This window comes from Malaya genurostris, chromosome 2, assembly GCF_030247185.1.
Source record: "Malaya genurostris strain Urasoe2022 chromosome 2, Malgen_1.1, whole genome shotgun sequence".
Taxonomy (NCBI): Eukaryota; Metazoa; Arthropoda; class Insecta; order Diptera; family Culicidae; genus Malaya; species Malaya genurostris.
In genome coordinates this window covers 268279318-268293939 of record NC_080571.1, presented here as the reverse complement: position 1 = coordinate 268293939, position 14622 = coordinate 268279318, and the positions used below count along the sequence as shown (strand labels likewise).

Sequence of the window (14622 nt, the reverse complement as noted above, 5' to 3'; positions counted from 1 at the left end):
TAGGAAATGACAGCACGTTTAATTGGTGAATTCAACTAAAAAAATAGCCATTTCAACAAATATTTTATTATTATTAAGAAAATTAGAATTAAAAAATCTAAATTAGCAAAAGTAAGATTGTTTTAGTTGTCTCAAAAAATAACTAACTAAAATCAGAAAATCAACTAATTTTTTCGTCAAAATGCTAATTTCGGTCTTTCCGTGCATGGGCATCAGACCGACGTTCGATTGCATCGCAGGCTAAAAGTCAGGATTAGGTACGAGCTCAACTGACTATCCCTGTGCTCACCAAACCGGGAAGCAATGAACGATGAATTGAACGTCATGCTGTACATTAGTTATGTGCATTGTTGCTTCCATTTCGATTTTCTGTGTTATCCTGCCAAAGTTTGTAGCATTGAAAGTTGAGTTCAATTGTAGGGATGTCGGTTGTTATATAATTCATGAGCGATGAAATAATGTAGTTGTGGTTGTCGGGTTGATTAAAAACTGTTTAAAATTTTGATCATCATGAAACAGAACTATGCAAACATAGCATTCCCGAATAATTCTCTCCAGGCCTTCATAACCAGGGCAAAGTTTTCAAACTTCTATCATCTCAATTCCAGCAACCCTAACGGCTGATATGCAATGCAAACGAGCGAAAACAGCAAAGCTTTAGGATTGCAGCAGATTTGCATAGCACTAAAAGATTTTCGAAAGCTGCATAAAGATATTCATGGCGAAACGAGTTTTCTGTTTGAGCAAAAAGTATCTACCAACCCGTAAGAGGTAGATTCACAATTCAATTGCAATCGTTTCCATTCGGGCTTTCAGCTAGCCAAGTTGCGAATTAGAATGAAGCCGCAACAAAAAAAAAAAGCATGAACGCTAGCTTCGGAAATACATTTTCTTCACGCACGTGCAGCAGCTTTATGTTTTCGGCAAAATTGTATTAGTATGCGAATTATAACCTCATTTGAAGGAAACATATCTGTAAACTACGTGGACGACATGATTGCATTACTACCTTGAGTTCTAAAAAGTTCCCGAAATTTGCAACACACTTATACCAGCGCTTGATCCAATCCTCGGAACCTTTTTTATATTCAATTTTCGGTGTAGCCATCAGAGCCATCTGCGATATTCCCAGATGTTCCTCGGGTACTGAAATACGTACCACGGAGCGGTTTCTTGAGTCGACCGAATAGGAAAAGTCACAGGCAGCCAAATCAGGTGAATTCGGTGGTTGCTGAATAGGTATTCGTTTCGTTTTTAGCCAAATGTTCACGGATAACGATAGCATTGTGTGACCGTGCGTTACCGCGGTGCAAGATCCACGAGTTGTTTGCCCACCAATCTAGTCTTTTTCGGTAAATTGCTTCACGCAAATGTCTCATAACGCTCAAATAATACTCCTTGTTGACGGTCTGGTCTTGTGAAATTAATTCATGATACACAGCACTCTTCTAATCGATGTCGATTGCCTACCGCTTCTCTTCTTTTCATTCACAGACTCACGGTCACTTCTGAAACGTTCGTATCACTGATGAACGACTTTTTTCTTCAGAGTATCGTTGCCGAAACACTCTTCTAACATTTGCAATGTCGTCGCACCATTGAAACCGTTTTTAACGCAAACATTAATACAAACGCGTTGTTGAAAAGTCAATTCCACGCACAATCGCAGATGTACTCAATACAGCGAAACTTTTACAAATTTCCAGGTTGAGCTGAAAATTTCATAGAATATTAATGACAGATGTTGCAACCTAAAAAAAACTAATCGGGTGACTGAGAGCGCCACACGGTGGTGATTCCTAGAACTTTTTGATCAAGGTAGTATGTTATAAAATGGCACGAACTCATTTATACACATTTCCACATTTCAAGTAAGTTAAAAATTTTCCTAATAATAAATCACAAAATTGCAGAAGCAAATAAAGTCCTACTTGTAATAACCAAATCAGGTAAAAAATACGGCTGAAAAGTAACCATTTGTGACTAAACTAACAGTGTAAAAACTTATTCTTGCTCTAATAAACAGTGATCATTAGGAAAAATATTGGGGCGGAAATTTTTTCAAACCCGCAGAACTCCACAATCACCCGAAAATTAACCCCTGATAATTAACATAGTTAAAGTTTGAACGAAAAATTAAGTTATAGTTAAACTATAACTAATATCAATTATTTGAATCCTTCAAAACTGACGGTTACTGACGAAACTGTGAGAAGACTTTATTTTGTGCAAAATAGTCGGCTAATTGGAATCGACAAGTTATACCATTGACAGACATGTGATTTTTGTACAATGATTTCTGTACAACGCTGTACGCGTACAACTATGAGGTGACAGACATGTTTTGCGCACAGAATACAGTGAAACGAAACAACTCAGATGATCGATAATATAGAAATAGATTTTTTGCGGTTTGAGGTGTATTTCTAGTACCAGATTTATGACAGTTATAATCAATGCCTCTCTGAATTATAAAACTAATTTTATGTCATCGAATGACAGTTTCACTCATATCAAATTTTATGGTATTAAGATACATTTATGACACATTTTTTCCTTCATTGTTTAAATGTAATTAGCATTAGGGAAAATTGGATGTCCATAATTTTGATGTTCTACCGTAACATTCACTGACATCGAATAAAAATAGAAAATGGAGGAAATATGAAAGGCATTTGGAACTAATTTTCGAAACACGAGCACTATTTTTATGCGACGACGCCGATTTCTACCAAAAAGCTGATGAATCACTAAATTTTGTTTGTAAATCATACCAACTTCTGCCATATCCGCATAAATTTCAAGGTGTTCAATCATAATTCCTTTTTCATCCGCATATTCACGATAAAAATAAAAGCGCATAAACTTTTAACATTGATACCCAAAATAATAAATAAATATAAGATATTCTTAGTATGTAACCATCAAAATCGGCATGGCACACACTCCAAAAAAAATCTATTAACGTAACAGTTTATTCATTACGAAATTTTCATAAAAAGGATTATCATAAAGCTGATTTTGATACATTCTTGAATTTAAAATTATTCCGCAATAGATTTGACATAGGCTTGATGCATAATTTTGCTTCATAAATCTTATGAAAAATGATCTACTAGACTGGAATATAATTTAATAATGGTTTTGTTAGGATTTTGAGGAGTTTGAAGTTGTTATGCTATATTCATGAAGTAACACTGAAAACTACTACAAGTATTTATTAAATTGAATATGTTACTTGCTACGTGTTCTGCTTCAATTTACCAATTTTGCTGAAAGACATGATTCGCTGTTCTCTATTCATACCCAAAATAAGACTCTTTCTAAACATTTTAAAAACAAGTTTTCTTTCTATCCAACGGCAGTCAACCTGATGATGTAAGACAAAGTAATTAGAAGATTTAGAGTTTCCAGAAGTGAATATAGGGGACCAATGTGATAAATGGATTGGTCATCAATAAACAGGATGATTGCACAATTGGTTTATTGATGTATTGGATATTTATCGTTTATTATTACCATATGTGCATTCATAATATTGCAAATCCATTGCAACAATAAATTTACTTGTTATTGAATAGAAAACAATTACTCAATAGTGTTGATTTTATGTGCAAATATGAATATATTATTTTCCTTATTTGTATTTCAAAACTTAATCAAATTTATTAACATTTCTTGGTTTGACTGCTTTTTGAAAATAAGCTAAAAGGTTGATGAAGTGTATAAGTTTTATGCTGCTGGTTAGCTTTTACAGAGATTTTTTTTAAATAAAACAAACGTTGTTTATTATTTGACACTCAGAAGAAGGAAATATTGTTTCGTGAGTTCACCATCGCTCGTCAATGGCGCTGGTAGCAGTAAACAGTGATGTGATTTTGCACAGTACAACGATAAATGATTGTAGTACGGAAATCACCCTTGTATCATGATGCTCGCGTGATACCACCGTGATTTAGGGTGACAGACATGTGATTTCACGGTGTACAGTGATTCCGATATCACATGTCTGTCATAAGCATTATATGATGGAAGTTAATCATTTAGTTGAATACATTTATATGACAGCAGTTTGCAGGTAGACTTTCATGTGACACCTTCGAAAACATGAAATAAACTGCTATATTATGAAGTTAGGATGTATTACATCCAAATTTCAACATATTACTAATGAGAGACGCGCCCAGACTGCGCTAACAACATTCCCGCCTTTCATTCCCATGCTCCGTGCATAGTACCGTAATGGATTCATTGTTTTTGAGAGACAAATGAATACCAGTTTAAAATGTCTGTGATAGAATCAGCAGATGAATTGCGGCGTTGATAAATCAACCAATAACCTATTCGTACGCATCCCACGAAAAGAACTGCTGAATGCCGTTTGATGTTGATAGAATTTGTTGTGACCGCACCATGCGGGTGAAGTAAAGGCTGTCAAATTACTGACAGTATTAGCAAAGACACAATCCAAATCTATCGAGATCGACCAGTCGACTGGAATTATTGCATGCAACAAAAAGTAGTGCGAGCTCCAACCGTTTAAAGACTCCGTACAGGGTGGCTCATGCATGTTGATACAGATTCGATACAGATATAAATAATATCGAACTATTTTGTTCACGCTCAAATTCCAGAACAATATGATAACCTTTCGATTCGATGGCATGATTAAGATCGAAATGATTTCACTACCGATTAATTACCTAACAATCCAACATTTTTGCCTTTCTCTTATAGAAAGGTTATATACCATTCGACTCAGTTCATCGAGCTGAGCAATGTCTGTGTGTGTGTGTGTGTAAAATAATCTCACTAGGTTTCCTCGGCGATGGCTGAACCGATTTTGACAAACTTAGATTCAAATGAAAGGTCTCCTGGTCCCATACGGAATTCCTGAATTTCATCCGGATCCGACTTCCGGTTCCGGAGTTATAGGGTAAAGTGTGTTAAATATTGTACACCGTCACTTAAACCGGCGAAACAAAAAACGTAAAAAATTTTCTAAACTGGTCTCAAACAACACAAATCGATAGTCATGATCAGTAGGCAACTAAACAAACCGATTCCGGCTATCCTGGTTCCCGGTATCCGGTTCCGGAAGTACCAGAAATAGTGGTCATATATACTGAAATGGATCTCACTCACTTTTCTCAGCGACGGTTTGACCGATTTCCACAAACTTAGATTCAAATGAAAGGTCTTCCGGTTTCATACGGAATTCCTGAATTTCATCCGGATCAGACTTCCGGTTCCGGAGTTATAGGGTAAAGTGTGTTCAATATTGTACACCGTCACTTAAACTGGCGGAACCACCTAGTGTAATGATGCCTTTCTCATATCAATCATACTATCATATATAATACTGTGGAATTCTTCAAAATTATTTTCTTCGATTCTTAAAAAAATAACCGATTTGTTTGACCGTCTACTGATAAAAACCGTCAAATTGAAAAAGATTTGAGGTCGATTTAGAACATTTTTTAAAGTTTTTCCCCATTTTCAGTGATGATATGCAATTTTTAACACACTTTACCCTATATTTCCGGATCCGGAAGTCGGATCCGCATGAAATTCAGGAATAACGCATGAGATCACAGGACCTTTCATTTGAACCTAAGTTTGTAAAAATCGGTCGCGCCATCTATGAGAAAAGTTGGAACACATATTATCTTTTTTTTGTCCCATAACTCCCGAACCGGAAGTCGGATTCAAATAATATTCAGGAATTTTGTATGGGATCTTAAGACCTTTCATTTGAATCTAAGTTTGTGAAAATCGATTCAGCCATCTCTGAGAAAAGTTAGTGCACTTATTTTCACATTTTTTTGCACATTTTACCCCATAATTCCGAAACCGGAAGTCGGATCCAAATAATATTCAGAAATTTTGTATGGGATCACAAGACCTTTCATTTGAATCTAAGTTTGTGAAAATCGGTTCAGCCATCTCCGAGAAAAGTTAGCGCAAAAAAACGTTACATACACACATACGCACATACACACACACAGACATTTTGCGTACTCGACGAACTGAGTCGAATGGTATATGACACTCGGTTCAAAAGTCGGTTTTCACAGTGATTGCATAACCTTTCTATATGAGAAAGGCAAAACGTAAAATTTTTTCTAAACTGGTCTCAAAACAATACAAATCGATAGTCATGATCAGTAGGCAACTAAACAAACCGATTCCGGCTATCCTGGTTCCCGGTATCCGGTTCCGGAAGTACCGAAAATAGTGGTCATATATACCAAAATGGATCTCACTCACTTTTCTCAGCGACGGTTTGACCGATTTCCACAAACTTAGATTCAAATGAAAGGTCTTCCGGTTCCATACGGAATTCCTGAATTTCATCCGGATCAGACTTCCGGTTCCAGAGTTATAGGGTAAAGTGTGTTCAATATTGTACACCGTCACTTAAACTGGCGGAACAAAAACCGTAAAAAATGTTATAAACTGGACTCTAAACCGTTATTCCCAATCTTAGGCTCAATTGAAAGGTCTTATGGTTCTTCCAAAAATTACTGCATATTGTCGGATGCGACAAACATTTAATTCGTAATTTAGAGTGCGTACTAGTAGAGTTTGTATGTCATGTTAGTTGGTGGCCGTACGAACCGACTTCGAATATACCGGTTCTCGGGTTCCGGTGCCGGAAGTGCATATAATAGTGAATCCACTTCATTTTCTTAAGGATGACCTACGCATTCAAAGCACTGTTTTATTCTGTATGTTATACTAGTTAATGCACAAACAATCTCTTGATTTCTTTAAAAAATCGAAGAGAAAATTTTTGAATAGAATACCACAATATTATACATGAGATACTTCATTACACCACTAGGTGGATTAAAACAGGTTTTTTAATTGTTCCCAATCAGTATATAATGAATTCTAATCAGAGTGGAAAAAAGTACAGTGACGGCTATCGAAGCTAAAATGACATAAAAAATCGATCATCATTGGTGGATACGGTTGTCTCATTGGAGGAGTATGTCTGGCAGCGGTGAGGCAGCCGTACACCAGAATAGCTGTACGATGGACCATTGGTCCGATGAATATCCAATAAAACGTCCAAAGAGAGGCTGAGAGTTCTTCGAGTAAAATTGAGCAACAGTTCATCATCACTGTTCACTAACAAATCAGGAGTTCCCCAAGGCAATAATTTAGGATCTTTGCTTTTCGTATTATTTTTCAATGATGTCTCATTTGCTTTGGGAACTTGTTGCAAACTGACATGTGCAGGCGACCTGAATCGTACCTCGTTATTCGTATTGTGAATGATTGTCGGTGGTTATAAAATGCACTTGAATCGTTCGTAGATTGGTGTAATCGAAACAAACTTTTAATAAACGTCGTAGAATGTCAGGTGATCACGTTTCACCGTACTCTGAGACCTGTTGAATTCGACTATCACATCGATGGCTCAGTTTTGACTAGAGTTACCCAGGTTTGCGATTTGGGAATACTGCTACACGGAACGACCGAAATTAGCTCTGCGCCTAATTCGTATTACTGTTTTTGAATTAGTTGATTTTAACAACAAAATTTCCAAAATAACTATAAAATTAGTTAAAATTGAGAATTTACTTTGCTGAAAAAACTCTTATTTTTAGAGAATGTGTTTAGTTGGTGAATATCCTGAACACAAACCAGCAATATTTCAATCCAACACGAAATTCTCATTGACAACTAATTTTGTTATTAAAATCAGAAAATTTATTTCTATTTATCTATCACCATCATTACTGAAGGACAGCACAAAGAAAACAATACTGAAATGGGTATTATTAACAAGTTTATTAGCCAAAAACTCATGAGAAGTGTCAAAGCAAAACAATCCATTAAAAAGCTAAAAAGGAGAGTCTTATTGAAACTGCTTGAAAATTGTTTTGATGTTTTTCGCATGTGTTCGATATATCTTTATTTAAATTTCTAAACCGATATGTAAAAATGTCGTAAACTGTTAGAGGAAATCGTATTTATTCAGAATTTGTGCGCACTTGAAGCGATTGTGCGTAATCATGTTTTTACGCGGAACAGAAAAGTGAATTTCGAATGTTTCACTCTAATTGTGATGAAGTTTTTTTGTATCTTCAAACCTTCCGAGCTGCGCCGTCCGGTGTACTACTTGTATTCGGTTTTTGTTTTCCGAGTGCTAAAAGTTTTCAGTGAGAATGAAGAAAACAGTGATTTAGAAGAAAAAAATTCAAAAAGATGTTTATGTTTCGTTTATGTCTTTTTCTTAAATACAACATCGTATTTATACCTGACAATATAGAAAAGACAACCGCGTCTGAAATTTTTTCGGCAGTAGTGTCCCATCTAGTGGCTAGTAGTCATTACGGTGTTACCGTTTCGGTGACAGGGCGCCATATAGCTGCAGATTGCAGAAGCCAATTCAACCATTCATATTGGTTGAAAACAACATTTTATTTCTTTAATTCAACTAAAAAATTAATTGAATGGAAATGAAATGTGCCTTAGCTAAGAAATGACAGCACGTTTAATTTGTGAATTCAACTAAAAAAAATAGTCATTTCAACAAATATTTTATTATTATTATTAAGGGAATGAGAATAAAAAATCTAAATTAGCAAAAGTAAGATTTTTTTAGTTGTCTCAAAAAATAACTAACTAAAATCAGCAAATCAACTAAATTTTTCGCGAAAATGCTGATTTCGGTCGTTCCGTGTAGATGAAAAATTCTCATTTGATTTACAACGATCACAGATCATCTCAAAAGCATCACGTCAATTGGGCTTTATCAGCAAAATCGCTAAGGGTTTTAGAGATCCTCACTGTTTGAAAGCTTTGTATTGCTCACTAGTCTGGTCTATTCTAGAGAATGCTTCAGTAGTTTGGATTCCTTATCAACTCTCATGGAGCATACGTATTGAGAAAGTTCAAAAACGGTTCGTTCGTCTGGCGTTACAAAACTTACCTTGGCAAAACCCAGCAAATCTGCCGCCATATCAGGATAGATGCCAACTATTAGAAATCGATACGCTTCATCGCCGCCGAAAAATCCAACAAGCATTATTAATTACAAAACTATGCAAAATTACGCTATGAAAAAAATTTTCGAATACCGAAGAGGACACTGCGGAATACAACATTGCTTAGGCAAAGATCTACAGTGATTTGAATTTTATAAATATTTATTTGATTAGTGATATCTGTGATTCTAGCTTTATGTTTCATTGTAATTATTATTTTCGTTTATGTTTTTGAAAAAAGTGGTTTTTGCGCCCGTTTGAGAATGACAAACGAACAGTTCAAGTCAAATGGCTTTTTTCTCACTCGAATTGTCCATTTAGATCTTGTATCCGATGGAAAAAAATAAATATACAAGTAAATAAATAAATGTATAAATAAATAAATAGATAAATGAGTAATAAAATACGGCGAAATAATTTAAACTCCCAAGCCACCTCGCCTTAAGGAGAAACAGAACTCGAGGAAAAATGAAGATCTTTGAAATGGTCAGACCGAGATTTGTGAGACCAGCAGCCGAATTCCGCTGGCGGAAGAAATTTATCACAATGTTCTTGAAAAGAAGAAAATCTTCAAATGTCTTCCTCTTCTCAAAATTGTGTTTTCTTCTCAACGAATTGAGCAGCTAAGCTCCGCTCAGAATATTTCTTGAAGAAGAAGAATATTGCAAAGAAATTCCGCTTATTTTCTAAAATTGGAATTCCCGTTATACTCAAGAAGAAATTTTTTCACATTTGAAAAAGAAATAGAAAATAATTTTCTCTTCTACGTTTTGGCGAATTACTACTGAGAGACAATTCTATTAGTGATAAAACTCAGCAAAATCATTAGAAAATTATCACGTAGGAGCAATGAAGTCATTACCAGCGACAGAAAACTAAGCTGCTTCGCCACTGTTGAATTTTGAGGGATATTATCAATCCGTTCAAAGTAGCGGGTGGCAACTTTAAGGAGCTATTTCGAACCCATAAATGTTTGACCAAAACAGTTTATTAACTTGTTAGATCAACAAAACCGGTCCATCTACAAGTTCTTACAACGTCGAGATATCTTAACTCTGGTAATCAACATTATTTTAGATAATAAACATATTTTAGATTCTCCACAAGTAACAACCCGGCAAGTAATTACTGCAAAAGACACGTATCTGTTGGAAGAATTTGTACACATGTTCCTGTTTTGAGCCCCATATTTTCTGATGATTTGCACTTTTCTGCATTGAACAGAATGCACAAGAACAAGGTGTGTAGAAGGTATAGGAACAGGTACAGAAAGTGCAAAATAACAGAAAAATACAGAATGTACATCAACAAGTACAAAAAGTGCAAAAACAAGAAAATAAGTAAGAGAAACAAGTGCAGAAAATACCGGCACAGGGGCAGATAGTGCAGGAACAGATACAGAAAGCGTTGATAGTACAGTAATAAGTGCAGAAGGTACAAGAACAAACTCACGTTTTCTACGTCTAGTACAATATTATTGCGCTTCGAAGTACACAGGATAAAACGCCAGTACCACCATAACATATTGGTTTTACAAGCCTGTTTCCGTATTATTGAGTACCGATCCGGAAGGATTCGTTGTTCCAATAGTCTAGCCATGCAATAATTCTATTCGCTATTATTCGGCTTCAAACCGTTTCCAACGCATGCACAAAAACCAGACGAGTACAAGTACGTCAAATTTAAATTTTTATTGTAAGCCTGAAATCTCTAAAATGTCAGGAATCAGAAAAACTACTCTTCAACATCTTTCACGAAACTTAACATATCTTCCACCAGCTCAACTGCCATTCGCTCCACTTCATCCCCGTCTTCGGTTTCCGTTTCGTTATCAATTCCAAGAAAATCATTGGTGTCATCTTGCGGAATTTCCTCGACCTCATTTTCCGACAGGACACTTTCGATCATGTTGCTTAAAATATCACCGATTATGACCTGTCCTTCACTCCTCGTGTCAGCCTCATCGCCAGTACCGATCGGACCCGCATCTTCAGCCGCATCGATCGCCGTTTGACTGCGAAGTGCCTCCATCATCTCTTCCGGAACGGAGTCCAGTGGCTTGAATTCGAACTGTTCGAAAATGGCTTCGTGAGCAGCCGCCAACAATGGTTTCTGCTTTATTTTTATACTCTCCCGAGCCAGTCTGCGGAAAATGTCCGGCATCAACATTTCGTCCATTTGACAGGAAGCAATACTTCTTTGCTGCTGATCAATCGATCCGTCAATTGAGCTGATCCGCTTGTCCGCTTCCGAATCGAACTGTTTGATCAATTCGTGAATTTTTTCACGAGTGTCAACTACATTTTGACGATCGACTTGTTCGAGTAAGGAATTTTCCAAATAGATAGCCATCTCCTCGTTGTCCTGAAATTTCATTTCGGATATGTGACGAGTTTCGCGAGCCTCTCGGAAGTAGCGTTCCTGCTCCGTCAGTAGATAGAACGCCTGCGTGTTTCGTTCGTTCTGTAATCGCGTTAGTTCACGTTCCAGGGTTGTCATTAGAGAAGTCATTTGAGCGTGGGTACAATTCTCTACGAACTCATCTAACAAATCTTCGTTGCGAAGAATGTTCAGATACTTTTCCCGAACGCTACCCGTTTTGAGCGGAGCAATTGGGAAAAATTCTTCGACTACCGGCAGCCGATGAGTGGCGATCAAATCCTCCACCATGTCTCGATCGGTCGCATAGTCCTTATGAATCAGTTCTTGGGTGGCACGCCCTCTGATAAGTTTCTGCAGTAAAATTGCCTGCTGGTACAGGTTATCGTGCTCCAGCTCTTCGCTCAGTCTGGGCGGAGGAGTGATCGTACCTTCCGTTGGCGGGGATACCACGATAAGGCACTCCGGAATCGACGGTTGTGCTTCCTTTTTATGACGAAAATGCTGGAAAAAAAATCAAAGGAAACTATTAAAGCTCTTCGAATGAGAGGTGAAATTCAAATACCTTCAATGAATCGTAAAGTTTCTTTAGGTAATTAAATGACCAGAAACCCTTCTGATACTCTCGGCAGACTTCCTTGGGTTTCCACAACTCCGGACGTTGTTTACCTGCGTCTTCAGGTTTATGACCAATGTTTATCTTACGGTTGAGTTTGGACAATCTGATACCAAATATTTCGATTAGCTTGAAGCTCCAATAAAATCCTTCATTTACTTACCCCACTTCGATGAAGCTAGGATTATAATTGTATGTTTTATTGGAAAATGCCTTTTTAGGTTGCACCACCGATACTGCCGTCTCATCCGGTTTTTGAATGTGTGGCGACCGGTATTTGTTTGCCTTTGAATTCATTCGTTTCTTTTCCAACTTTCGAACATTTCGCTCATAGTTTATCCGAAGCTTCTCCATCGCCTTGTTTCGCTCTGAATTGATTCTATTCTTTGTGTTTTCCATCTTACTTTCCGTTGCCTGCTGGGTATCCCTTTCCCGTTTGTTCATTATTTTCGCAACCAGCTGTAACCGTAGCATTTGGTAACGATCTATTTGACGTTCCCGGGCTACCCATTCTTCCCATTCGAAAATCTGAAGCGTCAGCTTTTGCAGAGCCCACTCATCAGGTGAGTCACAACTACCCAAAGCGTACTCCCAATTTCGTTTCTTCCGAGCTCGCTCAATGATCTCCACTTCGTTAACTCCTGGATATCGCGTGTGCTGCAACATTTCAGCCACATACACGACTTCCGGTGTTCCCAATTCGGCATCTTTCAGAATGGCTTTCGGCATCCACGGTTGGGTCTGAGCTGACGAGTCTCGATAGACAGTCTGCGAAGCAGCATCCTTGAAACGTGGTTCCACGATTGTATCACAGTGACAAAATTCATCAATACTTTCCGTAAGTTTGAGAATCGCTCCGGTCTCTCCGGCAGATGGATGACAAAAAAACTTTGACCGCTCGGTACCCAAGATTCGAGAAACATCTGCAGTTTGTGGCAGTTGATAGGCGGCATTTACCTGCACATCCGGGTTATACGGCAACGGATTCCGATGCATGACATAATGGTTCCGTGTCATACGCGGCAGCTCGCTGAACATGGTTTGGTACACTGGAAAAATTCCGATTGGCGCCGAACGGCACAGGGCTGCTTTATTTGCTTTGCACACATCTTTCCGGTCGGAAGCGACAAACAGCGGATCGTAGATATGATCGAATACCCGAGACGGGCCCACCATGTGACTTCGGTAGGTCATTTTATTAGTAAATAAATCCGAAACAATCAGAATTCCAGCGAACAAAGGTAAACACTGAAAATTCCGACTCGATCAATAATAAATCAACAATCGTAGCGAGCGTTGCTAACGGCGATTAGTGTGGGTGTGCACGGGAAGGTAAAAAACAGGAACCGTTTGCTGCATTGCATCTAAACACGCTTGTTTGGGTCATTTGTGCTACAGGTTGTTCAACTGCGAAACATCGATTATGTGTTCCAGCAAAAGCGTGTCAATTGCAATCAGTTCACCATGCAGTCAGAAACAGATACAGGAAGTTTTGTAAACCTCAGATCAGGAAAGGAGATTCCAGCACTTCCTAGGACAGCAAAACCAAACTCAAACGAAACGCCAAAGATTCAATCGAGTACTGGAATAATAAAACTCTCGGATTGTCGATCCCCTGAAAAATCTTCAGAAGATTGAAAAAATAGTACGAATTGCAAAAAAGTACGAAATTTTTAGAACAGATTTTCAAACTTGTATGAATAGCTATTTGATGGCTTCGAAACTTACTGGAACTGAGACAGTCTCCGGATTCAGGATCCGGATGCAATAAAAATCTCCAATATGAAAACTGCATCGATTTCACGTAAAATGTTGCTGTATCAATGAGAAAAGTACCATAACACCATTAGGTGGATTAAAAGAGGTTTTTTGGTAACATGTTCAACACAGCAAATGAAATAAATATATTTTTCAATATGTCACGTGAAGTATTAATCATTTTGCTATCTCATGAAAACTGTTTGAAGCTCTCTTGATGTTTGAAATTATCAGAAATACGCTTGGTTGATGAAACCGCTCGATTTTGAAAACATGAAATTAAGAAATGATGTGTGGCATGCTCAAAGAATTAAAAAAAATGTATTAAAAACATTTTTCATTTGAAAACAATGAAAAAGTATTGCATTACCGCGAAGTGAACCAGGTGTGCTCATAGGAAACAAGTATCTAATAAGCTTACTTAAGAAATCTAGCTTTATTTATGTTTAAAGATACACGTTTTTAATTTTCAAGTTCGATTTTGATGCTTTTATAGCTATCGGGTAACAATTCCACTTCCAGTGAAGCTCTCAACGAGAGAGTACGTTGTCCAGTGTTAGTTTTGTGGTGGCTAGGCGATGCGATACAGCGAGGCTATATCTGTTTGAATATAAATAGCTTCAAAGCTGTGCCTGCACCCGGTATTATCTTAAGTAAGGCGATGGCATCAGAAGGAAGAATAAGAAGAAGAGTGAGAAGAAAAAGAAGAAGAAGAAATATCAAAAGAAAAAGCTAAAGATTTTGCATTCAAGTATCGAAAACAATTTACATTTTTATAATCGAATAGTCTAAACATGTTTATTTCAGGCATTGCTGTGATTAACACTCAAACGTCGGATTGGGATTTTCATCGATTTTTTTTTCAAA

At 37.2% G+C, this 14622-nt stretch overlaps 1 protein-coding gene across 1 annotated transcript; it reads right to left on the bottom strand.

Moving 5' to 3' along the window:
• Nucleotides 1-10713: 10713 nt before the first annotated feature.
• On the bottom strand, nucleotides 10714-13200 carry LOC131429928 (cilia- and flagella-associated protein 91-like). Its single transcript, XM_058594456.1, has 3 exons — nucleotides 12161-13200; nucleotides 11947-12103; nucleotides 10714-11885 (listed from the first exon to the last, which is right to left on the bottom strand). The coding sequence occupies exons 1-3, from the start codon at nucleotides 13189-13191 to the stop codon at nucleotides 10737-10739; spliced, it is 2337 nt and encodes a 778-aa protein (XP_058450439.1). The 5' UTR covers nucleotides 13192-13200; the 3' UTR covers nucleotides 10714-10736.
• Between the last annotated feature and the right edge of the window lie 1422 nt (nucleotides 13201-14622).